The sequence below is a fragment of the Miniopterus schreibersii genome (assembly GCF_964146895.1).
Source record: "Miniopterus schreibersii genome assembly, chromosome: 18".
NCBI lineage: Eukaryota > Metazoa > Chordata > Mammalia > Chiroptera > Miniopteridae > Miniopterus > Miniopterus schreibersii.
In genome coordinates, this window is record NC_138121.1 from 17810785 (window position 1) to 17838325 (window position 27541).

The 27541-nt window shown below is 36.7% G+C and overlaps 1 protein-coding gene across 1 annotated transcript in view; it reads left to right on the plus strand.

Moving 5' to 3' along the window:
* The window catches only part of PHLPP2 (PH domain and leucine rich repeat protein phosphatase 2), a 56577-nt gene that overhangs the window by 9573 nt on the left and 19463 nt on the right, over positions 1-27541 (plus strand). Inside the window, exons 3-10 of the mRNA XM_081117606.1 lie at positions 8029-8162; positions 14960-15150; positions 18376-18501; positions 20033-20187; positions 21449-21595; positions 21996-22226; positions 23583-23785; positions 26287-26347. Coding sequence (XP_080973732.1) covers positions 8029-8162; positions 14960-15150; positions 18376-18501; positions 20033-20187; positions 21449-21595; positions 21996-22226; positions 23583-23785; positions 26287-26347 — 1248 coding nt within the window. The remainder of the gene's footprint in view (positions 1-8028; positions 8163-14959; positions 15151-18375; positions 18502-20032; positions 20188-21448; positions 21596-21995; positions 22227-23582; positions 23786-26286; positions 26348-27541) is intronic.

Below are 27541 nucleotides of genomic sequence, written 5' to 3' on the forward strand. Positions count from 1 at the left end.
TCTTGAAACAATTCAAAGCTGTAGATTCAGTGCTATTGAAAGTGAGAAAGGAAGCTCCCACTTACCCCTAAAATGTAATAATAGTAACACCTTTAGCTGAGCTAAAAATTGATGTCATTTTAAAAGTCTAAACTAAGGTTTATTATGTGTTCCTTTTAGGACCTGGATTAATTCCTGAAAAAGTAGATTAGCATTTGAATGTTTTCCTTGTTCATCAGTTAACTACATTTCCTAAATCTGTTTGTAAAACTAAAGGATCAGACAGGGTGATCCTTAGGCTTTTCTAAATCTTAATACTGATTCCAATCTAATTTTATCGGTGGAAAGCCTTGACCTACATATGTAATCACTATAGCTGGTAGTGATTGGTGGAGCTAATGTAATTAAACATAAGACTTACTCATTTGTATACTAGTGTATATGAAGATATTAGCTAATTCAGGAAACCCCTCCTGAATTAGCTTGCTACTACTAGTTGTGTTGTTAATTAAGAATCCAAATGTGATGTAATTTACTTTTGTGAATCTAAACTACTTAAAGTGGAGAGTTTATCTCTTTTTAGCCCTGTGGCCTTGATAATTTTATAATGAAGTAGCTCTTTGAAGATATAATTGATTAGACAATAATGAAAACACTATTAAAAACTATGGTTTGAAAAAATGAATATATTTTCATTTCTGGAATAGGAGCTCTAGAAGTCATCCAGCCAAAGAATGATGATGATGGTAGGTTTTAGCTAACATTCAGTGCTTTCTTTTGCTATCAGTGTGTGTGTAGTACTTTATTCACATTTTTTCATTAAATTCTCACAACTCCAAGGGAGGTCATGACATTCCTTTCAAACGAGGAAAATTGAGCTTTCTGAGAGGTCTAGCAACCTGTTCAGGGTCAGGGAGGTACTGCCAGGCAGTTGGAATGCCTAAATCATTCAAGATAGATGAGATAGATGGTGGACTTTGTTCCGAGTAAAGGCCCTCCTGGGGAGAAACTGGTAGTGTCCCTTACTCAGTTTCACTATTTAATCATACTTATTTAAAGATAATTTTCAGCTGTCTTATTCAATGGTTAATTGCTTGAGTTCAGTCTTCTGTTATCTCATCAGAGGATAGGTACTTTCTTCATAATAGCCCTTTATAGGGTAGTTGACAATCTAAGACATCTTTTTAAATAACTTTTTTTGTTGCGCACTGAAGTGTAATATGTATTCATTGCAGAAATTTTGGAAAAATGAAAAAGTACAAAGAGAAGTAATTTTTAATCATTAAGCTTTTTGTAGATTACTTCATTTAATCCTCACAACAGTCTCGTGAGGTAAATATAGTTCCCATTTTATGGATGAGGAAAATGAGTCTTAAAAAGGTTACACATCTCTCTCACCTAAGGTTGCTGAGCTGTAAGCGGTAGAGCTGGAATTCGAACTGTGGCATTCTGACACCAGATCCCATATATTGCTTCCCCATGGTAACATTTTTTTCCAGATCTTTTTCAAAGTGAGTGTGTATGTAATTTAAAAACAATTATGTATTTGGGGCGATACCATATATTAATTTTATTTACTGCTTGTTTTAATTATTTTCTTGTATTATTAAAAATTCCTTAGATACCAGGTTTTTGTTGTTTTTAAAATTTTTTAATTTATTCATTTTAGAGAGGAAGGTACGGGGAGAGAGAGACAGAGAGAAGCATTGATTTGTTGTTCCACTTTTATGCATTCATTGATTGATTCTTGGATGAGCCCTGACTTGGGATCAAACCCACAACCTTGGCATATCGGGACAATGCTCTAACCAACTGAGCTACCTGGCCAAGGCCTAGACACCAGTTTTAATTGCTACATAATATTCCATTTTATGGAGATATTGTATAAAAATTGAAAAATAATATGCAATAATGGTTTAGAGCTTGGATTTTAGAGAGTGTGTGGATTTAGATTCTAGTTCTGACAGTTACTATGCAAGTTACATAATGCTCTTTGCCTTAGTTAACTAATCTGTAAATTGAAGGATGATAATATTTACATTATAGAGTTTTCTTAAGGATTAATTATACATGTTATGAAGATTAAATGAATTAATACTTATAAAATAGTGTTTCTTAAACTCCTGTGTCACCTGGGGAGCTTGCTAAAATACAGATTCTGATTCAGTAGGTCTGGGATGGGGCCTGAAATTTTGAATTAAGCTCTTAAGTGATGTGCTATACTTTGAGTAGCAAGGAAGTAAAGTACTTAGAATGATGTCTGGCGTCAAATAAGTGCTCAATAAATGTTACTTGTTTGGGTTGTTTCAAATTGTTCAACTCTTAGAACTAGTGTTGTGATGACTAATCCTTTGCCCATAAATCTTTACATTATTGATTTTCCTGGGCTAGGTCTTAGAAATGGGATTACTGGGACTAAAATTTCACCATGTATTTTCCAAATCATCCACGACTTCCTTCTTTTCGTACTCTTTTTCAGTCATGAACTTGTGACTTAAATAAAACTGAAGGATTACTAATTTATAGAATTTTAGCACTTGAAGAGAGAACCCTGAGAGAGATCATAGTCTAGGGGAGTGAAATGTACCCTACCTAACAGCCCTTCTACCCCCTATCCTTTCTATTTTGAAATAGGTTTGGGGGCAAGGTTTTTTGATTGTCACAACTACTGGGGAGAGTTACCAGCATTTAGGGGACAAGGGCCAGAGAGGCTTTACGTCATGTGGGACAATCTTACACAACAAAGACTTGTCTTGCTCAGAAGGCTGGTGATTTTCCCAAGGGATAATCACTGAGACCATGTCCCTTCATTTTATAGACATGAAACAGAGCCCCGGAGAGGGCAGGTTGCAAACACATTCCTGCAGCCGCCTGTTGCTAGAGCTGTGGTTGGAACAGTGTCTTGTCTATCAGTCCATTGCTTTTTACATGATAATAGTTGATCAGTCTTTTTTATTGAACTGTTTAAGTGATAAATGACTCACTAGTGGAGCTTAGTGTAATCATTGCCTTCTGTCTGAAAAGTTGTAACAGGATCATATGTGATAAAACGCAGTGCCCTTTGGCTCATGGTCATATACTTGCTTTAATTCTTAGTCATCAAAATTACTAAGATTTCTGTGTTTGATAGACTATCTTTTAAGATAAGCTAAGGAGCAATAATATGTGTATCAGAAAATAATACCCTAGGGATTTGGGATCCTGAGTTCTAATTCCTTTTATGTCACTGACTTGCTGTTTCACCTCTTACAAGTTACTAAAATTTAGTTTACCATATTTTGATGTTATAAAAGTTAATGAAAAATCCTGTTCTAGGATGTTAATGTTGAACGTTAGACCTCAGTTTGGCTAACTAAGAATTCAGAGCCAAGAACTCAACACAAGAGAAAGTTTATTTAGAAAGTCAGAGGTAGAAGAAGTGAGCCAGCTGGGCTTCGTGGACTCAGGGAACAAGTTACAGAGGCAGAAGCCCCTGGAGCTTAGGAGAAAGAGAGGAAAGCTACATGCCTGAGGGAAGAAAGGGGAAAGGTGCTGGGTGTTAGAGAGAGGGAAGAAGAGAGAGGGAGGAAAGAGGAGAGAGCACAAGAGCGCTTGGCACTGGGTTCTTCGATTTAAGGGATTTTAAAGGCATTTTTAGGGGAGTTCTCAGCGGAGTATCTCAATAGATTATTCATCAGCTTTCCAGGTGTGTCCTTTCAGGATCATGGTTTCTACTGATTGGTCAATGCCAGGGCAAAGGGTCATTAGTCAATGCACCTGGTCCTGATGTCAGCCATGACATCACTTGTCTGGTTTTGGTGCTTTTCTGGGTCTGGAGCTGAAACACAACTGAGGCCTACATGTATTTAATGTGGATCAGAACCTTATTGTCCTGGGGGCTTAATGCTTAATGCTGTTCTGCAGCCTCCTTGTTTATTCCCCCTCTAAGGGGACTAACCCATATGACTAGCGACATGCAAGGGGAGGAAAGGATAGGGGAGGGTCAGAACTGCATGTCCGGGTATATGAAAGATCAGAGGTTTAAACCACATGACCAGCGATGTGCTAGGGGAGGAAAGGTCACCCTGTGGGTGAGGGTCCCCCCTTACATTACTTGTTTTCCCAGTTGCTAGGCGTGTGGGGCTTTCCCCCTGGTGAACTTCTGTACCTAGCCTATCTTTCCTACTCTGTTCATGTCTGCCTAACTGCCTGCTATATCAAGGATACATACTGAACGGATTATCACTGAAGAAAGAAAAAGAAGATTATTTTTGTTTTGTGCTTTATATTTTTGTACTATTTTAATATATTTTTAATTGATTTTTCAGAGAGGAAGGGAGAAGGAGAGAGATAGAAACATCAATGATTAGAGTCATTGATAGGCTGCCTCCTGCACACCCTCAACTGGGGATTGAGCCTGCAACCCGGGTATGTGCCCTAACCGGGAATCCAACCACGATCTCCTGGATCATAGGTCAATGCTTAGCCACTGAGCCAAGCCGGCCGGGCTTTTTGTAGTATTTTAAAATTTAAAAGAATATGATATACATTAATTTGTTTTATTTAAATTCTTTTTGTTTTTACATTTTAATAATGAAATCAGCTTGTGTCTTAGAGTTGTTGGTGGGTCATAATTTAATTGGCAGTGTTTTGTTTTGTTTTTAATGGTTGTTGCAATACCATCTGGTTTACTGTAATACAATTCTTTCAAGAGTGCTGCTGTGCTTGTTAGGGTCTTTGATATAATGTATTATCCCTTTGTTGGATTTCAATAATGTAAACTTTTGCCTTCCACTATTAATTAAAATGTTTATGAAGTGATATTTGGAATGAAATTTACTCTTAACTGTGAGCACTATTTAGAATAACTGTGGGCTGCTGTTGGCTAAGAGCTTTAAACTAGTGTTGATAGCATTAGTGTATTGGCTGGTTTGGAGAGAAATAACCGTATGCATATGTATTCAGATTCACAAGGACATATTAGCTTGTAGAAGCCTTAGAAGCAAACTAAAACTATTACAGTAGTCTTACCGCCTCTCCGTAAAGCACTTACAAGTATTTCAAATGCTGAGCGTTCTGATCCTTTCATTGCCAGCCTTACTCTCTTCTACACCTGTTTTACAGTATATAATTTTCCTTTTATATGTGAGAGTTTTAACAAATAGCTAATTACCAGCCTGTTAAACATTTGTAACTTTGAAACACAAAATTGATCTGTAAGCATATTATAGCATTCCCCTCCCCCTTACTCTCTACTCTTTTAAGCAGATGAGTTTAATAAGTAAATGGAATCAGTCTCTCATTTTACTTGTTTTTGCAGTTCTTAAAATATTTCTTGTTTACCCATTTATGCTAAATTAATAAGAGCAGATATGGAAATTCTATTGATTTTTTTTTTTTCTCCCACCAGGGAAAATACTTTCTTTAGGTGGAAATTGTAATATAGAGAGGTTTCAAAATCTACAGAGCCTTTTTTAAAATATATTTTTTATTGAACTTATTGGGTGACATTGGTTAATAAAATTATAGGTTTCAGGTGTACAATGCTATAATACATCAATCTACAGAGCCTTTTTAGGAAAGGAAATTTCATCATGTAAAGTATATCAGAATTAGGATGTTTCCATTTTTCTTGGTATTCTAGAGAGAAATTGAAAAATTGAGCTAGGAAGATTTAACCTGAAAGTATTATTTCTTGGTCCTGAATATGTGATCATTATATGGAATTTTGATATTTAAATACAGTAAGCTCTGTATCCAAAAATAATAGCAGGGTTTAGGTAGAATTTGTGTTACATTAGGAAGGTATCTTGGATATGGAATAGACTCTTGAGTTCTAAAGACTCTAAAGATCATCTGGCCCAGTGTGATTCTTAAGGTGTCTCTTCTAAAATATTGGTGACAGATGGCTCTCTAGCTCTGTGAGCTATTTTGAGAGGCAGACTGTTTCATTATTGGGCAGCTCAGATATTCTTCCTCAATTTTAACCCCCTTACCTGTGCAACAACTTCTCATTGTTCCTAGTCCTGTTCTTTAGAGCAATCCAGAGTTAGTCTAACCCTTTTTGACACTGGAAGATACAGATAGCTCTTTCTACCCTTGGTCTCCTTGTCTTCAAGTTACTCCGTCAGTCAGTCTTCATGTTACATGGCTAATTGACTTTCCCGGGAAACGGTGTATTAGAAGTCCCTCATAAAATGCATCTTTTTTTGAAGAATTCTACCATTGTATGGGGAAAATGCCTATTATTGTCATAGTCCTTTGTAAATTTTTATTTTATTTGACTAGAGATTAATTGTAACTGATGTTTTTATTCTGAAAAGATTATTTTTTGTATCTATTAAAATCAACATTTATTGGCCTTTGTAGACTTTCGGTTCTTTGGTCATTCCCCATGTAGTAGTTCTAAGTTTATAGAAGCTAAAAGTCTGAACTGAGCAGTTAGAAAGGGCCAGGTGGTGTATTTTATTTTACTTTTTGCTCATCAGTATGATTTCCACTCCTAAATTTTCATTTTGATGCCTTTGTTTACAATTACTTTTGTAGCATTCATGTTATTTTTTACTTAAATCTTATTGGCAACAGTATTTTCTAGTTCTTTAACTACAAATGTCCTTCATATGTTTTTGCCATGATGGGAGGTGCATCGTGTTGCTTCTAATTAATACAGTTCTTAAGTTTTCTAAACAGAATCCTTTTAAGACAAAGACTAATGTTCTTCAAAACCTTTTGAACGTGCATAGACTTTCCTATACTTGTGTTTTATTTTTTTCAGGTGGGGAAATATTCTATTTTTATTCTAAGTAAAATTTGGTTCCAGTCCTAAGATATTTTGCTAAGCACTTTACATACTATGTAATATCTTGTAAGTAAATAAATTTAATAACTACTGTTCTTATTCCCATCAGACTGATGAGGAATTTAAAGACAATGAGGTTAAACAACTTGTCAAGGGCATGTAGTTGATAAATAGCAGAGCTGGGAGACAATCCAAGGCAGTCTGACATTTGGAGCCTATACTCTTAGCCCTGTATTTATAAAGGTTTGCTTTCTGATAAAAGAATTGCAAAAGAGGTACCTTGCTGTTATTACTGATGTAACCCCATCTATCAAAATACATATTGCATCGTTTTGTTTTTTAAATATTTTTAAGTATTTTAAGTCCGTGTGATTTAAAATATGCAGTGTCACCAGGAGCCACAAATGATTACTTAGACATTCTGATTTACTTTAGTTTTCAGTTAGGACCAGCTGGTGTAATGATTTCTGGGGAATTACTGCGCCATTTTATTCCTGATTTTTATGGAAGAATCATCTACGAAGCTAGTGGAAATCTGTAGCACCTGGGACATAGTGGGCAACCCAAATTCTGCATCTCTAATTCTGTGCGCAGCTTATGTGAGATCAGATATGACCACGTATAATCTTTATATCTCATAATTTTGCTGCTTTTAAATGTGGACCAGGCATTCTTAAAGGACCCTTTCAGGGGTCCCTGAGATTCTTTGAAGAGGTCCATGAGGTGAAAACTATTTTATATTAAAGCACTGATTTTCTTTTTTACTCCCAGTCTCTCATGCATGTACAGAGGAGTTTTCTAGAGGCTAAATAGCATGTTATCACAGCAGATTGACTTTAGAAGCAGATCTGAGAATCTAGCTGTTTTCTGTTCAACTAGCAGTTTACAAAAATGTAAGACAGTGCTATTCTTTTCTCTAAAGTTGTTTCATTTTGGAAAATATATTTTTCAAAGATTATTTATGTTAGCATCATTGGTTTATTGTTGCTTAAAAATGAATAAACGAATGTTTGGAAATTCTTAATTTTAGTTTCTAATTCATTAGATAACAATAAATATACCCCATGCAAACAAAAGCTCTTTGGGATCCTCAAAGACTTTAGAAGGGATCTTGAGGAAAAAACTTCGAGCACCATTTATTTAGATTAGTTGTATCATATGATATTAGAGAAAATCTTGGTATAGAAGTAAACATCTAGAGCATATTTAAAAAATTAAGTGAAGCATTTTTATCACTTACTAAATATTTTTCTTTTGAATTGTGCAAGCAGGAGACTGGAACCTACTGAACGACCTCTTCAGATTGTTTATGATTACTTATCCAGGCTGGGATATGACGATCCTGCGCGCATACAGGAGGAGGCGACAAATCCTGATCTCGGCTGTATGCTTCGATTTTATGGTGGTAAGATTTTATCAGTGGCTTTGTGAATATGTTAACTGCTTTTCAGTTGATCATATATGCCTCTGTCTGTCTGTAGCTTTTTTTTTTTCCCAAATGGGTGAATGAGCTAATTTCAAAACCATCTTACATTTAAAAAATATATATATATATATCTTTATTGATTTCAGAGAAAAGAGGGGAGAGAGAAAGAGAGATAGAAACATCAGTGATGAGAGAGTTGTCATTGATCAGCTTTCTCCTGCACACCCCTGACTGGGGATTGAGCTCACAGCCCGGGCATGTGCCCTGACTGGGAATCGAACCTTGATCTCCTGAATCCTAGGTCGATGCTCAACCACTGAGCCACGCCCGGCCGGGCTGTCTGTAGCTTTTTAAAAGTATTTAATTCAAGTCTGTTTTTAAGCCAGTGAACTAATGAAGTTAAACAACAAAAACAAGGGGTGGTGGTTAATGGAAGACTTAGAACTGTTAGCCAAAAAAATATCTTCCCTTTTTATTTCTACTCTTTTTGTCTTAGTGTTTTGATGACTTACTAGAATTATTTTAATTTTTAAATATGTCTTTATTGATTTCAGAGAGAGGAAGGGAGAGGGAGAGAGAGAGAAACATCAATGATGAGAAGGTCATTGATAGGCTGCCTCCTGCGCGCCCCTGACTGGGGATCAAGCCCGCAACCCAGCCATGTGCCCTGACTGGGACTCAAACCTCTGTCTCATGGATCCTAGGTTGATGCTCAACCGCTGAGCCACGCGGGTTGGGTTAGAATTATTTTTTACCTTTGCCAGAATCTTGATGAAAGATGCTTTAATGTAATTTGAATGAGTAAATTATGTTTGGGAAAGAGGTTTTTAAAACATTTTCAAAAATAGGCAATATATGTATTTATAAAAGGTAAAAATATATCTGTAGATAAAGTGTAATTGGTTATGTAACAGATTGCCTCAAAGCTTAGTGACTTAAAATGATAATACATATTTATTATGTCACAGTTTCTGTGGATCAGAAATTTAGCTGGATGGTTCTTCTAATTGCCTCCCAAACCCATTCACTACTTAATAGATAACCACTACTATCAGTTTGGCGTATACCTGTTCAGAATTTTCTAACTTTAATTCCTATGAATATGTATTCATAGAAATATATTTTGTTTACATAAGTGGTATCATTTGGTGTTGGTCTTCGTGCTTTTTTCACCCAACAGTATGTTCTGGGGAGACTTTTCCTTAGCTGAGTTCTATATTCATTTCTTTAAGTTGCACAGTATTGAATGTTGTATGTATTATAGAAGGTTAGGTAACCATTTCCCTAGTGATGGACATTTACATTAGTTTTTGACTTATTACAACGTTGTAGTAAAATTGCCTTTTTGTGCACCTGTGTTTCTTCAAGATACATGAAGTTATTGGGTCATAAGATATTTGCAGTTAAAATATTGTTAGTACCGAAGAACAAATGTATGTGCCATCAGTATGTCAAATTGCACCTTTGCCCACAATATCTCCTTTTAATATTATTAGTATTTAATATTTTTGCTAATCCATTGGGGAAAAATGATGGTCTCAGTGTTTTAATATTTGTTTTCCCTGATTACTGGTATGGTTGGATATTGTTTCATATTTTCACTGGGTCTTAAGATTTCTCATCCTTTGACCCATTGATACTTCTGTGCACATTTCTTTTGTCTGTTTTTATATTGATCTACAGGACTTCTGTATATATTCTGACTATACATCCTTTGGATACTAGTCTGTGGCAGACTTTTTTCCCAGCCTATAACTTGTCTTTTTTTGTTTATTGTTTTTTATTATGTGAAAATTTTAGTCAGATTTAGTCAGTCTTTCCGTTATGCATTTATATTTCTTCCCCATCCTAGGTCATAAACATACTGTATTTTTCCAGTACTTTTATAGTTTTAAATATGAGGTAAAGTTCTAACTTTACTTTTTTCTCTGTGAATAGATCGCCAGCTGTCTTAACAACATTTATGGAATAGCTCACCCTTTTTCCACTGATCTGAAACATCACTTTATTATTATTCAATTCCCATACAGGCAGGGATCTATATTTGGACTCTGTCCTGTTAACGTTGATCTATTTGTCTTGTGTTAATACCAAAACTATTTTAATTAATGTACCTTTATGATATATTTTGATAGCTGATATGCAAGTTCCCTATCAGCATTCTTCTCTAAAAAATGAGAAAGATCTTTAGAATCAGAGAAGTCTTTGTGAAAGTAGTATTTAGGCTGGTTCTTTAAAAATGGACAGGATTTCAATAGGCAGAAAGGAAAAGGAAGACATGGGATGAGAGACTAAACTAAGGTATGTTCTGTGAGTCACAGATCATTTGAGTCTAGTTTTTTTTTGGCCTATGTGCAGCATCAGAGTGTAGCCTTCATTTGGCAGATGGTAGCCGGAAGTGATGGGATCCAACTGAGCCAGAGAGGGATGAATCTGGCAGTGGTGTGATGATAATTCAGGTGTGGATTAGTAGGGATCTGAACTGGGGAATGGGAAGAAATTGTCCACATGAGAGACTTTTAAAAGGAATAATCAGTAAGAGTTGATGGTTGATTGAAAAAGGGAGTTGAGGAAAAGAACGTAAGACTTGAAGCTACCTCTTGAGGTTTTAAGCCTAGGTGACTTCAAGAGGATGACAGGACTTGGATTGGGAAAAGGAGCCGGTTTGCAGGAATGGTGATGACTTGGTTTTAGCATGTTTACTTTTAAGGGGCAATAAGTATCCAGTTGGAGATATCTGCAGGTAGTTGGAGATGTGGAACTAAAGCTGAGGAAGTACAGATCGGGCAGTTAGATATATGGGGATGTGAAAGCCGTGGAAGTTCCGATACCTTGAAAAAAATACATTTATATTAGGAAAAGGAGGCGTAAGCAGAACTTTTATTATAATAACCACTGTTTGTTTTATACCCTTCTATGTGCTGAGTACTCTGTGTACTTCCTTTCATGTAATCCTTACACCCCTACAAGTAGATGTTGTTATTCCAGAGAGGTTGTAACTTGCCCCAGTCAAATAGTATAGTTAGGAAGTAAGTAAATCTGTCCGGTTCCAAATTTCATTTTTTTAACTTCTAAGATACTCCACCATTAGTTGTTGGAGAAAGAGTTTAGAGAAGTATAAGGAATCCATAAAGTGTGAGAACTCGGAAGGACTAGGGACCATCTAATCCAACTCCTTGGTCTTAAACCTGGTACACTAAGGCCTAAAGAGCTATGAAGACTGGTTTGGGATTATGAGACTAGATGGTAGAATTGCTTAGGCATCAGTGCTTCTCAAAGTTTTTTGCTGAAATGCTTCAAATAGAAGTTTTTTGTGTTATATGGGGAGCCTATTGCAAATTTCAAATTGTTTTGCAGTTTCCTGTTTTATTCTTTAAATGTAAGTAAATATTTCATTTTTATCCCCAATATATCAGCCAATATATAATTATTTATCTGTTTACCTTTTTTTAAAATCCTTACCCTAAGATATTTTTTCCATTGCTTTTTTTCAGAGAGAGTGGAAAGTGGGGAAGAGAGAGAGAAAGAGAAACATCCATGTGAGAGAGACACATCAAGTGGTTGCCTCCTGCATGCTCCCCAACTGGGGCGGAGCCTGCAACCAAGGTACTTGCCATTGGCTGGAATCGAACCTGGGACCCTTCAGTCCAAGGGCCAATGCTCTAACCACTGAGCCAAACTGGCTAGGGCTGTCTGTTTACCTTTTTATTTTGAGCTAGTTTTAGATTTTCAGAGCAGCTGGAAAGAGTACAGGGAGCTCCTGCACACTCTACCTTCTTGCATCCTCTTAAATTGTTCAGGTATAAATAGTGCTTCAGTTTTTTTCTAGCTTCTTTCTAAATTTTTTCTGTCTTTAATTTTCCATGGTTTGATTATGAAATATCTGGGCTTGAATTCCTTTGGTTTTTTCCTATTTGGGGTTTACTGAACTTGAATCTGTAAGTTTATGTCTTTCACTTGGGAAGTTTCACCTATTATTTCTTCATATAATTTTTAAGCACTGTACTTTCTTCTCCCCCTCTGGCTCTGTCCCTTAGTTCAGTTTTCAGAGTTTTTGGCATGCTGGTTAGTATTACATAGACACTTGTGTATCTTAAGGGTGAGCCCAGTTCATTGACAACAAGATGGAATCTGTTTTCCAGAGCTCCTTTCTGTTCCAGTTGTCCTGGGGCTTTACCTACCATGTTGGGTACTTCCCACAAGTTCATCCACACTCCAGGGCTTAGCGACAAGAGACAGAAAATGCAACAGGTTTCAGCCCCTCAGAGTTTTAGGTACCTCTGTCCCCCACCATTGCAGCCATTCAAGGTAATGGGACTTGAGAAAATGAACAAAAGGGGGAATAAAAAGAAAAAATGAGGAATTTCCCCCACTTTCTCTGACTGTAAGGAGACCTCTTTCCTACTCCTTAAGGCGGAACTTGAGGGTTTCTCCTAGAGCTTTCTGTCCACACCGATGCCCACTCCTGGGTTTTGGGCTTTTCTTGAGTCCTGGCTGGAGGATGCCAGAGAAAGAAAAAATGGTAAACTCACCACTGGTTAGGTGGTGTTTCAAATCCTGGCCTTCCCTAATCTGCCCACTACTGTTTAATTTTCGGGGTCCTCAGATAGCTGCTCCATGTATTTTCTGTCCACGTTTTATAGGTGTGTTCAGTGGGAGAGACAGGGTGGAGTGTGCTTTCTCTGGGTTTCTCAGAACCAAGAAGTACTTCATTTTAATATAGTACACTTTAACACTTTTTCTTTATTATTTTCTAGAAGCTGTATTGTTTTACCTTTCAATTTATACTCACAGTCTATCTGTATGACTTCATTTTTTATTCTTTGTTTGTTTTGAGCATCATTATGATCTCATGGGCTTGTATATATTTTTTTCAACTCGGTACAGCCATTCTTCTTCATGCTTAGTTTGTCCCATCTCGGCTAGTGGGAGTTCTTTTCAGTTGGCTTCTATGTCCTTCCAACATGACTCCGATAGTCTTTGATAGCATTCTGGATTTTCCATTAAGTTCTTGCACAACAAAATGTCCTAAGCTGTTCTTTTTATTGTCTGACTCAGAGTAGGAATGGAACATTTTTTAAGGACTTATGGTTCATTTTAATAAAAAATAATTAGATATTATGCTGTGGACAGTGGATATACTCATTGCTTCAGGGTTGCCCTTGATTGTCTTTTTAGAAACTTTTTTAAATTATGAAAGCAATCCATTTTCTATTTGGAAGTATAGATATATAAGGATATTAAAATTATCCCTTATTTTCCACTTAGAATTTTGACTTTGAGACTGGAAAACTAGTTTTTAATTAGAACTATAGACATTACAAATTCTTCTTTGAACTTCCTCACTCATTTTTTTATGACTTCCAGAAGATCAGAGACTTGAGGCGTTCTGGGTATTTACAAAGCCTCCAAAATTAATAATAAAACAGTATGCTTATCAGCGATATCACTTTGTAAATTATATTAATGTCTAAGCACTATGCTGTACCCCTGACGCTAATATAAAATAATGTTGAAATCAACTGTAATTGAAAATAAAAAGGTATTAAAGACCTTATTTCTAAAATATTCAAATTGATTGAATTTCATGAATTCAAACATATTGAATTTAATTAAAATAAAGCAGAATTGAATGTTCCCTTTTGAGAGTGGTGGTGGATAGATTTAGGAGTTTTCTCTGTAATAAAACATACAAAGAAATAAAGCCAAGAGAAAAAGAGACTCATAGAATTATACATCACTTGATTTAACATCTGTTTCATGTGAACTTTAAGAGAGACTGTTAAGCAATTTGGAAGCATGATAAACTATAATGAAGTCCCATTTTTATATAATTTACAGAACTTTGTAGTAAATGATACTGTTAACCAGGTTGGGGAATATAAAAGCAATGTCAGGTTTGGGGAAAAGAAGGAGATTAAAAAACGAGCTTTATTGAGATATAACTCACATATCATAAAATTCGTCCTTTAAAAATATACAATTCAGTGCTTTTTTATTTTAAAAAAAAATTCTTACCTGAGGATATGTTCTCATTGATTTTTAGATAGAGAGAAAGAGAGAGAGAAACATTGATTTGTTGCCCCACTTATTCCTGCATTCAGTGGTTGCTTCTTATATGTGCCCTGACCAGAGATTGAACCCGCAACCTTGGTGCATCTGGATGATACTCTAACCAACTGAGTTACCCAGCCAGGGCAGTTACTCATTTCTTTCTTCTAGAATAGACTAATCATAACCATAGCGGCTGTCATTTATTACATAGTTCTTTATACCTAAAACTATGCTTAGTACTTTATATTCATTATCTTATTTTTTATAAGAACTCCCTGATGGTAGGTAGTACTATTAAAACCCAAACTGTATAATGAGGAAAGTCAAGCTCAGTGAGATTAAGCAGTTTAAGGAACAAAGTAAATGGCAGAATCAGGATTCAACTCAGGTTTGAATGTCTGGCTCTCAAGTCCATGGTCTTAACCACTGTGCCATCCTGCCTTTCTATGTATACATGGAGGTATGACTGTTGGAAGAAGAATTAACTGGTATCCAAAATAAAACCTTACTCTCTAACCCAAAATTTACAGTACTCCCATTATGTAACTTCAGTGGTGGATAAAGTTTTAGTACTGAGATTTTATTTTGTAATACTTATATTGCTTGGTTGCTTACATCTCTAAACAAGTTTGCTGAATGTTGACACATAATAGTTTCTTTTTCCTTGTGAGTGTTCTTACCCTACTTAAATTGTGGCTTCTGAAGTACTGTTTTCTTTTCAGAAAAACCATGCCAGATGGATCATCTGGATCGAATCCTTCTCTCTGGCATCTATAATGTACGCAAGGGGAAGACCCAGCTGCATAAGTGGGCTGAACGCCTAGTTGTTCTCTGTGGCACCTGCCTCATCGTTTCCTCAGTGAAGGATTGTCAAACTGGAAAGATGCACATTTTGCCTCTGGTTGGAGGAAAGGTAAGACTCACAAAGATGCATTATTCTTAATTTGATCATCTTAATTTTTAAAAATCACACGCTTTTTATGCCTTTCTCCTTTTAAAAGAAGATAATAAGAGCATTATTAATGATTACATCACAAAATTTGTCTTTTAGAGTTCTTAGGTTTAAATGAAAGAAGCTGACTCAGGCTAATTTAAGCATAAAACAGGTTTATTTACATCACAGACTTTCTGGGAGGTCTAAAGGGTATCCATGCCCCAAATTCTGCTGCAGAATCCTTTTGAAGATACTCTTATCTCCACTGGTAGGCACTGGTAACACCAAGAGTAGACAGAAGATGCTAACACTAGAAGCTGCTTTTGGAAACTGGAAGTAACTGCCATTATCCATTACCAATATAGATTCTTTCCAGTTTCTCCTTTTCCCTCCATTACACTAAAATTCAGACTCTGGGGTGATCATAAGCCCTCATCTAGCAGCCATGGAGACATGTTATTTCTTGTATCTGTAGTAGGGAATTTCCCTTTGTAGGAAATCTGAATTTAAGAGAACCTCCAGACAAAATGACTATGAATTCATGCTTTGAAACATCCAGTCTGATCCACATACACAGCAATGTAGATAAAATACATATAATGAAAAAATATATAAAAAGATACAGTTGGGCTTAAGAATATAGATTAGAAATGTAAGTGGTGAGTAGATCTGAATCTGAGGACCTACTGGGCTCTGGATCTGAAAGGTTTTGGCCACCCTGGAGTTCAGCTCCTGTAAGTATTTGGGTCTAAAAGTACTCTGCTCATGATGAGAGACCTGGCACTGTCTTATTGCTTGAAGCCAGGAGACAAGTGGTACTCTTTGCTCCTGAAAGAAAGCTGGAAAGAAAACACAACAACCAAAAAAAAAAAACAACAAAGCCAAAAACTGCTGTGAACCACTCATTGGAACCAAGGCTGATTTCTAGCTATGGTCCCAAAGAAGTGAGAGGACCCAGTTAGTTATATGGCTTGTGATCAGGAAATGAACAACTGCCAACTGGCTTAGTGAATGAATGTGTGTAATTCCAGTATCAACCATGGGGCAGGAACTCAACACTACCAATAGGAGACCTGGTTCTGGTCTTGGCGGGGGGGGGGCTGAAGGAATAAATGAGGAAAGTAAGTAAAATTTCTCCAAAGTGAGACAGTGAGTGAGGGGAAGGATGGGGGTTGGTGGGGAGGAAACATGAGACAGAGCAAGAAAGAGAAAAAGATGAACCTCAGTTCAAGTAATTTTTGTCTATTCTCTCTTTCCCTAATAGAAAATTTTATTTAGGGTGGCAGTAGGAGCAACATCAAAAGCTGTACCTCCCCAACCTCCCTTGCAGCTAGTGGTGGCCAGTAGATAGAAACAAAAGTTTCCAGGTGGGACTTTTGGAAAAGCCCTTTAGAATGGGGCAGACGTGTATGGCTTGACCCTTTTGCCCTACTGTGTCCTCAGCACAGTCCCTGAGTGTTGGAGGGGGAGCAGTCATGGTGATTGGGAATGGCAAGCATATGCTGAGTGTGATCATTTGGAAAGTAGAAGGCATTTGAGTCACTGGTAGCATTATGGAGCTGCTGTACCAGTTATGGACCGACTGTTTTTTTAAGCCACTGTTTTACAGCTTAATATAATTAATTGATGTGCTGAAGCATTTCACAGATAAAAATATAAAAGAGCCCTTAAGGGAGGTGCTGGTATACATTAATAGGAGTTCCAGAGAAGAAAGTAGAGGAGAATGGAAAAGCAGTATCCGAAGAAATAATGGTTGAAATTTCTAGAAGTAAAGACAACCTTGAGTGTTTAGATAGAAAGTACACATGGTACTAAGTAGGATAAATAAAAATAAATCAACACTCAGACACATTGTAGAACATGAGGGACAAAGAGCAAATGATAAAAGCTTGCAGAGAGAAAAAGATTACCTATAAAGAATTGACAGGCTGATAACAGTCTTCTTTTCGTCCGCAGTATGTGTTAGAAGACTACAAAGTTGCCAAAAGAAAATAAATGTCAACCTATGTTTTATAGCCAGCTGAGTTATCTTATAAGAGTCAAGGCAAAATAGGACATTTTCAGGCAAAGACTAATGAGCTGACATTCTCCCTGAAAGAACTGAAGGATGTACTTCGGTAAAAACAACCCCCTACTGGGGAAAAAAAAAGTTAAAGAAAAAGTAGAACAACAAAGGAAAGTAAATTCAAAGGGAAGGTCTGAGATATAAGAAACAATAAATACAGACAGGAAAGGAGTTGGAAAAAAGGAGCAAAATAATTAGCATGGTTGTCACAAATTATAGTAATAGAAATCTAAATATATCAGTAATCACAGTAATTGAGATTGTTATTAAATCTTACTACTTGCTGTTTAAAAGAGACACCTAAAACTTAGAAGGCTGAACATAAAATGATGTAAAAATTACACTAGGCAAATAACCAGAATAAAATTAGTATGGTTATAGTAACATCATACAAAACATTTACATGAAAGTTTATATGCAACAAAAAACTTTTATCCAAAATATATAAAGAACTTTTGCAACACAGTGATACACAAATAACGTAAAAAATAGAGCTAAAGAATAGATAGCGGTAAACACATGAAAAGATTCTCAACATCATTAGTCATTAGAGAAATGCAAATTAAAATCACAGAGACTACACTAGAATGACAAAAATCAAAAGACTGATGAATACCATTTAGCAAAGATGGGAAACAACTGGAACACTAATACATCATTGGTAGGAATGCACTAATACATCATTGGTAATCTTTTTTTTTTTTTTTTTGTAATATATCTTTATTGATTTCAGAGAGAGGAAGGGAATGGGGGAGAGAGAAATAGAAACATCAGTGATGGAAGAGTCATTGATCGGCTGCCTCCTGCACGCCCCTCTCTGAGGATCGAGCCCACAACCCGGGCATGTGCCCTGACTGGGAATCGAACCACGATCTCCTGGATCCCAGGTCGACACTCAACCGCTGAGCCACACCTGGCCGGGCAATATCTCATGGTTTCGATTTGTATTTATCTAATAACTAATGACATGGAACATCATTTCATGTGTTTATTGGCTGTTTCTATATCTTTGGAGAACTGTCTGTTCAGATCTTTTGTCTATTTTAAAAAATTGAATTATCATGTTGTTATTCTTCTTTGCTTTTTGACTAGGGCTATTTCTTTAATTGGTTCTGGTTTTCTTTCCTACTCTTCTTCAGGTAGAAGAAGTAAAGCGAAGGCAGTACTCCCTTGCATTCAGCTCAGCTGGAGCCCAGGCTCAGACCTACCATGTCAGTTTTGAGACTTTGGCTGAGTACCAGAGATGGCAACGGCAAGCATCCAAGGTGATAAACTGTCAAACACCATGATGTGGAGATAAGAATGTAGAAGCCTAACAGAAATGTATTTTGAAACTAAACTTATTCCCAAGAGAGTGAATTATAATTCTCACACATTTTATTGTAGGCCTTTCTGAGTATATAATGAATGAAATCAAAGAATATAACTTCTTTATATTTGCATAGTACAGATGTGCTTTCAGATGTGTCTTCAGGCTCTACCTGTATCCCATTTCTGTGTGGAGGGTAAGGCCTTGGAGTGACATTCAAATGGCTTTCCCTTAACCGCAGTAGTTGGCGGTAGATGGGATCATTCCCTAACTGGGAGCCTAGTTTTCTTGGTCTGTGTGTTTTAGCACAGCTTTGATGAACCACTTCAGATTTGAACTTAGAACGGAACATGAGCTGTGATCCTGTCACAAACCTTATTCCTGTATGCTGAGGATAATTAGCCTTTTGGCATAATTTCTCTTTTTCGGCCTGTAACGATCAAGTGCTCTAAAGTTGTATTGCAGTTTTCAAATTCTCTTGTTCTCTTAGCTATCTTCGCAGAATTTTAACGCATTTTTCTTTGTGGACCTAAGTAGTTGCGTATAAAGGATTGTTTCAGCATAATGACCTAAAACGTGAATGACTTCTCCAGTGATATTTTGTATGCATTTTTTTGGGAGGGGCCCGTTTTTCAGAACCCATGTTTTGTTAGCATACTGTTGCAGAAATATAAGCCTCACTTTGGCTTCATTGGATTTTCTGTGCTTATATTGTGTAATAAAATCTGCTTGGAATACATCTAGTTTCAATTTTTAGAAGCTATTGCCTTCTTCTTTCCTGAGAAGTTCATCTTTTTGAGCACCTTTGAATAGTAAGCAGTGTGCTGTGTGCTTGGTTATTTAATTTTATCCTCAGTAGTGCAGATGAGGAAACTGCGCTAGTAAGTAGCATAGCCCGTGTGGCTGCAAAAGGCCCTGCCTTTCAATATCGTACTGCCCCCCAAAGTTTCACAGTTATTTTATTATTTTTTAAAATTAATTCATTAATTTTTAAAATATATCTTTATTGATTTGAGAGAGAGAGAGAAACATCAATGATGAGAGAGTCACTGATCGGCTGCCTCCTGCACGCCCCTGACTGGGGATCGGGTCCGCAACCCTGGCATGTGCCCTGACCAGGAATAGAGCCACCATCTCCTGGATCCGAGGTCGACTCAACCGCTGAGCCATACCCGGCCGGGCTTCACGGTTATTTTTAATCATCTTAACTTTACTTCTTGCGTGAAATGTTACTTCTCCATCTTTATGATTTATTTTTTATCTTTTGCTTATAGACACTTTACAGCATGCTTTTGGATTTTCCTAGCAGCTTATGGTTGGGGGAAAGTAAAAATTAACTGGTTTTTATAAGTGAATAATTGGATCTCATTACCTTCTTTCTTCTTACCTTTTTAATCTGTCTTTTCTGTGTAAATGCCGTTCCTTACTATGCTGGTGAGAGCGTTCAGTTACTAGCTCAGATGGCTCTTCTCTCTGACCTTATTCAGGTGGTGTCCCAGCGAATCAGTACTGTTGACCTCTCATGTTACAGCCTTGAGGAGGTTCCTGAGCATCTCTTCTACAGTCAAGATATCACCTACCTCAACTTGCGACACAACTTCATGCAATTAGAAAGACCAGGGGGCCTTGACACTCTTTACAAGTATGTGGAGAATAGGTTTTCGGACTAACTTACTAAAAATGAATCATGCCCTAGCCTGTTTGGCTCAGTGGTTAGAGCTTCAGCCCATGGACTGAGGGTCCCAGGTTCAGTTTCATCCAAGGGCACGTACTTCGGTTGCAGGCTTGATCCCCAGTCCTGGTCGGGGTGTGTGCAGGAGGCAACCCATCAATGTCTCTCTCACATCAATGTTTCTCTCTCTCTCCCCCACTCTCCCGCCCTCCTACTCTCTCTAAAGCAATGGAAAAAATATCCTCTGATGAGGATTTAAAAAAAAAAAATCATAGCCAATATCTTAGTGGTTTATACTTAGGAGTGAGCATGCTTACCATTATATATATATATATTCGAAAATTTCTCGTCCATTTTGAAGAAATAAAATCTTTTATTTATACAGTTTTTCCATTTACCTTTCTCCCTCTATAAAACAGAAAATAGACGCAAAATTTCTGTTATGGAGGCAACATTGAGCTGCCATTGATCTGGCTTATCTTTTTATATAAGTTGCTAACAGTGATGCATGATCTGTATTTAGGGTAAATTGAGAGATTCAGTTTATGGAAGATTTTAAATCAAAACTATCAAGCATAAGTGACTTAAAGGGAGTAGGCCTAATTTAAAGAATTCCACTCCCAGGTTAGGGCTTTTATCTTTTCTTTTGTACATGTTTCTGCGAACTCTAGCCTTTTATTAGCTGTGAAATGTCTCTCTTCTGAGAAAGGAACCATTTCACTCCTAAGGAACTATACTATGACCCATATATTTTCTTTTTTTTTTTTAAGTATTTTTCAATACTTTTGAATAATTTTTTAAAAAAAATATGTTTTTATTGATTTCAGGGAGAGCAAGGAAGGGAGAAGGAGATGGAAACATTAATAATGAGAGAGTGTCATTGATTGGCTGTCTCCTGCACACCCCCTACTGGGGATTAAGCCCACAACTTGGTTATGTGTCCTGACCCAGGATCAAACTGTGGCCTCCTGGTTCCTAGGTTGACATTCATCCACTGAGCCACACTGACGGGGCAAGATTTTTATGGAAAAGGGAGACCTCCCATCACACTAGACCTGCTTCCCTTGATAGCCTGGACTGAGCATTGTCATCTTAGCGTCTATGTTGTGCACAAAGTTTGGCACGTAGCAAGTGCTCAGTAAATTTGTGGAACAAATTCTGTGATGAACATTTAAAATAGATTGCTTTCTCATTCAATAATATATATATAATTTGTGCCTTTCCTTTTTAGATTTTCTCAGCTGAAAGGCCTGAACTTGTCCCATAATAAACTTGGGTTGTTTCCTGTATTGTTATGTGAGATTTCTACCCTGACTGAGCTCAATCTTTCCTGTAATGGATTTTGCGACCTGCCAAGTCAGATAGGCAATCTCCTAAAGTAAGTACCTTGACTTTTACTAGATTCTTTATTTCCCTGGTGTAGAATAAGTTACTTGTCTAACATTTGGAATGGAGGCAGTATCATGTGCTTTCACAGTGAAATACATCCTATAATTATGAACATTTAGTCAGCAACAGTTACTTGCCTACAGCAGTGACTAGTGCCTCAATTTCAACAGTAGAGGCTTTGACTATTTTTTATGCTAGAGGGACTGGGGCCATCAGTGTCAGTTACATATAAGCCATCTTACTAATAAGTTTCTCTAGATACTTAGGACATTTTATCATTTATGGGATTCATAAAAATTAGTGACATAAGCTAGAATCCATAATTCTAGTTCTATCCATTCCAATTAAAACTTTTCATAAAGTAGACTTGTTTTGTTTTCTTCTTACAGTCTTCAAACTCTCTGCCTTGATGGCAACTTTCTGAATACTTTGCCTGAAGAATTGGGAAATCTGCAACAGCTTTCCTCCCTTGGAATTTCCTTCAACAACTTTAGTCAAATTCCTGAGGTGTATGAGAAACTCACTATGTTAGATAAAGTGGTTATGGCAGGAAATCGACTGGAGGTCCTAAACCTAGGGGTGCTGAACAGGATGAGCCATATCAAACACGTAGATTTAAGGTAAGGTCACTCGTTACCATGTCTTCTTTAGATGGACCTCTGGTGGACCTTTAGTTTTCTCTTTATAAAGCCTTCTTTAAAACATTAGTCTTTTAAAGTTGTGTTTTCAAAGAGGTAATTAAGCTTCATCTTTCAGTCAGTAGCAGAGAGATTATTAATGAGGTATTGGTGTTCCACGTGATAAGGACTTCAAATGGCCTGTGACAAAGCTGGTTCTAACTTACCCTCCCAGCAGCATTTTATGAGAATCCCCATTTCCTCACAGATTTACCAGTGCTGGATTTTAGCAGTCTTTTTCCTTATTGTCAGTGCAGTAGGTAGAAATAGTATTTCTTTGTTTTAATCAGTTTATATGAGTGAGGTTGATCATCTTATATGATTGGTAGTTTGTGTTTTTCTATTAACTTGACCATTTTTCTGTTGAATCATTTGATTTCTTCTTGATATTCATTTTATTATTAAAATGTTAAAGGTTTTACTAATAATTTTATAAGAGTTTTTTTTAGTTATCTGTTCATAAAGGAAGCTGGTAAAAGACGCATACTAGATGTTCTGTCATTTACACTAAGCCGTTGATATCCTTATAAAGACATAGTAACAGAAACATGTATTGAAATACAACAAAATGAGAACAGGCCTATGTGTCTTAAATCATATACTTGTATAGAAGAGAACCAAGAAGCCATTTTCTATGATTTGCCCTTGAATTGTTCCATATAGATACTGATTAATTAATTAATTGATTAATGTAATGTGAATGTTAACACTAGAGAGAGCAGCAGAGCAGCGAGAGGGAGTCTGGATGCTTCCTTTTGCTTTTGTGGTGGTCATCCAGGCCTGCTTTGCTACTCACTGACTCAGAAGGTTATGTTCATTTTCTCGTTCCTTTGTCCTACTTCTTCATCCCTGCCTAACTTTATTAGGTATTTGGATGGAAGTGTTTTAACTAACTTTGTGGGATAATGGTCCCTTTTTCCTTTCTCTTTATTTAATTTGTTATGTATTTGCCAGTCTGGATTGTCTAACTTAGTTTATAAACAAAGAACTTAAGGTACAGCTATCTGCAAGATACTTTGAGCTTCACTAAGTTTTTACTAAATAAAATATTTAGCCCTTTGCCAGTTTCTAATCTGAAACCTTGTGCCGCCTCAGTTCTAGAATCAGAAGAACTTCTCTTTTGACTGCCTTCAATCATGGTACAGAAACTTAACTTAGTACCTTGCAAAATGAGGCAATGGTGAAATTCTTAAGTTGTTTAGGAAAGAGAGAAAGAGATCATACCTCTCCTGCTTTTCTTTTGATTAGCACATTTAGTAGATTTCATTTCTAATGATTTCCTTATTTTTGAATATTAAGGATGAACCATTTGAAAACCATGGTTATTGAAAATCTGGAGGGAAATAAATATATCACCCACATGGATTTGCGGGACAATCAACTGACTGACTTAGATCTTAGCTCCTTATGTAGCTTGGAGCAGCTGCATTGTGAGCGGAACCAGCTGAGGGAGCTGACACTCAGTGGCTTCTCCCTTCGAACTCTCTACGCCAATTCCAACAGTGAGTTCTCTATCCAGCCTCCTGTTTTTTCTCTGATGGCGCTCATCAGAGCTTTCTAAGAGCAATGGCATCTGTGGTGTTCCTTAGCTTCTCTGCAAAGTAGAGTTTGAGTTTCATTGAGACCATCTTTTAAGTTTGCTGTCAACACTTAAGTGATTGAGATATGCATAAAAAAGATAAAAGATACTCTGAGCTTCACTAAGTGACAGTATTTACTATATATTTAGCCTTTTGCCTTGTGCTGCCTTAGTTCTAGAATGAGAAGTCCCTCATTTTGATAGTGATTTGATCCAGGAATATTTTTAAGGCCTCTTATTTGTTGAGGCTATTCTTTTTATGCAGAGTTCTTCTTTACCAAAGAGGTTATAATTTTTCTGTGTTTAAAGAAGGAAAGGAAAAGATGTTTCACTAAGTGTCAGAGAAATGCAAATTTAGATAATACCATTTTATACTCATCAAATGAAAAAAAAGAGTGCAAAGTGCTATTGAAGCTTATACACTGCCAGTGAGAGGGGCTGTTGGTACAACCACCTGGAGAGCAGTATGATGGTGTTAGAGAAGTTGAAGGTTCACATAGCCCATGTTCTAGCAGTTCCTTTGCTTGGAGTATCTGCCAAGGACACTCACATGTGCAGAAGGAGATGTGTACTAGAATGTTTATCACAGCATTATTTGTTACAGTGAAAAATATAAAAAATATGACTGTTAATAGGAGAACTAAGCTGTGTTATATTTGTATAATGGAATATTGCACAGCAGTGGAAATCAATGTACTAAAGCTTTGTGTATTAATATGGATAAATCTCAGAAACACTTTTGAGTAATAAAAGAAAGTATATAATTATATGTATCCTATGATAGTTATTATCAAATTGTAAAACACACAAAAATGTTTTCTCAGCTATAAGTATGCTGTAACCCCTGAAAGAATCCGTGAGAATGATAAAAATCATATTCAGGATGATGTTTACCTCTTGGTATGTGCAGTGTTTTCTTATTAAAAAAGTCTGAAGCATGTAAGGCAGAATGTGAAAATTTGTTAAAAGTTAGATGATGGGTGAAAGAGTGTTCATTGTTTTATTGTCTTAACTTTTCTGTATCTCTAAAATACGTTATTAGGATAAAAGATAGTTAAGGACTCCTTTTAATGCCTTGAATCATGTTACAGAAGCTTCAGATCGTGGCTTAGATTAATTGCTTACATCAGAATAGTGTCACAGCTGATGAGTGTTGTGCTATCTATAGATATTGCGAGATGGTAGTAGGTCTTTTGTCATGGAAATATTTATTGTCATGCCCATTTTCTATTAATTATCTAAAGAATCTGAATGTCTGGTTCTACTGGAAAAAACCTTGTTGGCATAGATGCAGTCCTTCTTAGTAACCAAGATTCTATCACAGTACTGTCGTAAATGGGCCTCGTTCGAAGTTAGCTATTCTGTTTACAGAATCCTTAAATACAACAAGCTGGAAGAATTCACACTTTCAGTTTTACGCCTCAAGAGTAAAGAACATGATCAGTTACTATAAGAAAAGGCACTCAACTTCACTAGCCATCAGGGATGTACAAATTGAAATCCCAGTGTGACACCCACCAGTGCACACCTACCTGAGGAATTAGAATGAAAAAGACTGAAAATACCAGTGTCGGCTGTTGGGAGTGTAAATTGGTACAACCACTCTGGAAGGAAAACTGTTCAGTATATCTTCCAAAGCTGAACATATGCACCCCCCGTACTCAGCAGTTCTCTCCTAAGCTTATACTCAACATAATACCTTATATTAGTCCACAAAAGACGGAAAAATGTTCATAGAAGCACTATTCGTAGTAACCCCAACTGGAAAAGACATAAGTGCCCCAACTCTAAAATGGATAAATAAATTGCGGCACATTCACATAAAAAGTCTTATACCATTAGGAGAATGAATGAACTACAACCACATGCAGTAATATGAACAGATCTCACAAGGGCAATGTGGAGTGAACAAAGCCAGATAAAAAACTTTATATACTGTATGTGTATATTTATGTAAATGGGCAAAAGTAGTCTGTGGTATAGGGAGTCAGGACTGTGGGGCAGTGACTGGAAGGGCAGATGAGAGGAAGCTTCTGGAGAGCCAGTAATGTTTCTTGATCTGGGCACTGGTTACACTAGTGTATTCTGTTTGTAAAAAAATTATTGATCTGTACACTTAAGATTGTCCTTTTCTATATTTATGTTGTACTTTAGTTAAAAGTTAAAAAATTGCCATTTAACAGCTGTCTGATCTGATGTGAATCCAGTGCAATACACAAGATCCTTCATTAGTTGTATTTGGTCTTCAAATTGGGACCAAGCAGTTAATGTGAGTTACCCCAGTGGTTTTTTGTCTTTAGTTCATGTCAGTAGGCGGCATCAATTTTCTTTCAGATGATTTCACTAAGCCACTTTTCCCTTGTTTACTCTCAGTTATCTTTTTCTTTAGACAATGTTACTAACACCTATTTGTTTTTTTATTAGGGCTGACAGCAGTGAATGTCTATCCAGTACCTAGTCTTCTCACTTCTCTAGAACTTTCCAGGTGAGTGTGTCTCATGAGGGTGGTGCTTGTTGGATTCCTAATATTTAAGACATGTATGTGAATAATTTGGTAGTTTTGAGGTACAAGGAATCTAAATATATTGAAATGTTTGGATAACCTGGAGAAGAACAGAAGGATGAGTGGAGAAGGAAGTTTAATGGCCATACTAAAGGAAGGGTCCTCTCTCTATCTGTCGTCTATCTATCCATACATCCTCTATCTGTCTATCTATATATATGCTTACTTATTTTATTGATCTTAGCAAGAGGAAGGGGGGTAGAGAGAGAAACATTAATGTGAGAGGCAAACATCAGTTGCCTCCCACACGTGCCCCAACTGGGGATTGAACCGGCAATGTCGTTATTGAACCCACCACATTTTGGTGTATGGAACGACGCTCCAATCAACTGAGCCACACCAAAACAGAAATGTGCCTATGAATTTCTTGTTCTTAAAGTCTGTGGATTTATAATGAGGTGAATCAGTGAATTCCTTTTTGTCAGTTGGAATGAGATAATTCTTAGTTTTTAGATAGTTTATTTTGAAATTTTTCTTACTTTTTTGATACTCTTGTGACCCATGTTGGTCTGATTTTCAGAGAGATATTAATTATATTTAGGATTTTATTAACTTCTCGTGGTGCTCAAGAGTAAATGTATATGAAGTTTGTTTTCTTCATTCATTTTTAACATGTTAGGCATTCAGCATCTAGTGGTTGAATTTTACAGTCTGTTGGAACAAGCAGTTATAGGGCAGCATTGTAAGTGCTGTGAGTAGAGCGCTAGAAGCAGGGATACAGGGCAGTGGACAGAGTCCTATATGGGCAGGCTTATTGCAAAGATTAAATGAGATAATAAATGCAAAATATGTAGCATAGTGCCTGGCATAAAATAGTCTCTCAAGAAGTATTAGTTTTTATAGCTAGTTTTCTTTTTGTTGTTACTTTATTATCATTATTATTAAGCTATTGCTCTAGATTCCCTTCCATGCATTTCTTTCTGCCATATCTTCCTGGCAAAACCCCAGTATGGATCAGAATTAAAGTTTACCTTCTCCACTGAGCTTGACCCTTGCTGAAGAACATCATGTGGACACCGCTATAAACTCACGATTTCTGCCCTCATCTGGAGCTCACCGGTCTTTTCTCTGATTAGCTCTTCCTGGTGTCCTGAGCATCTGTTCCACATTGCTCAG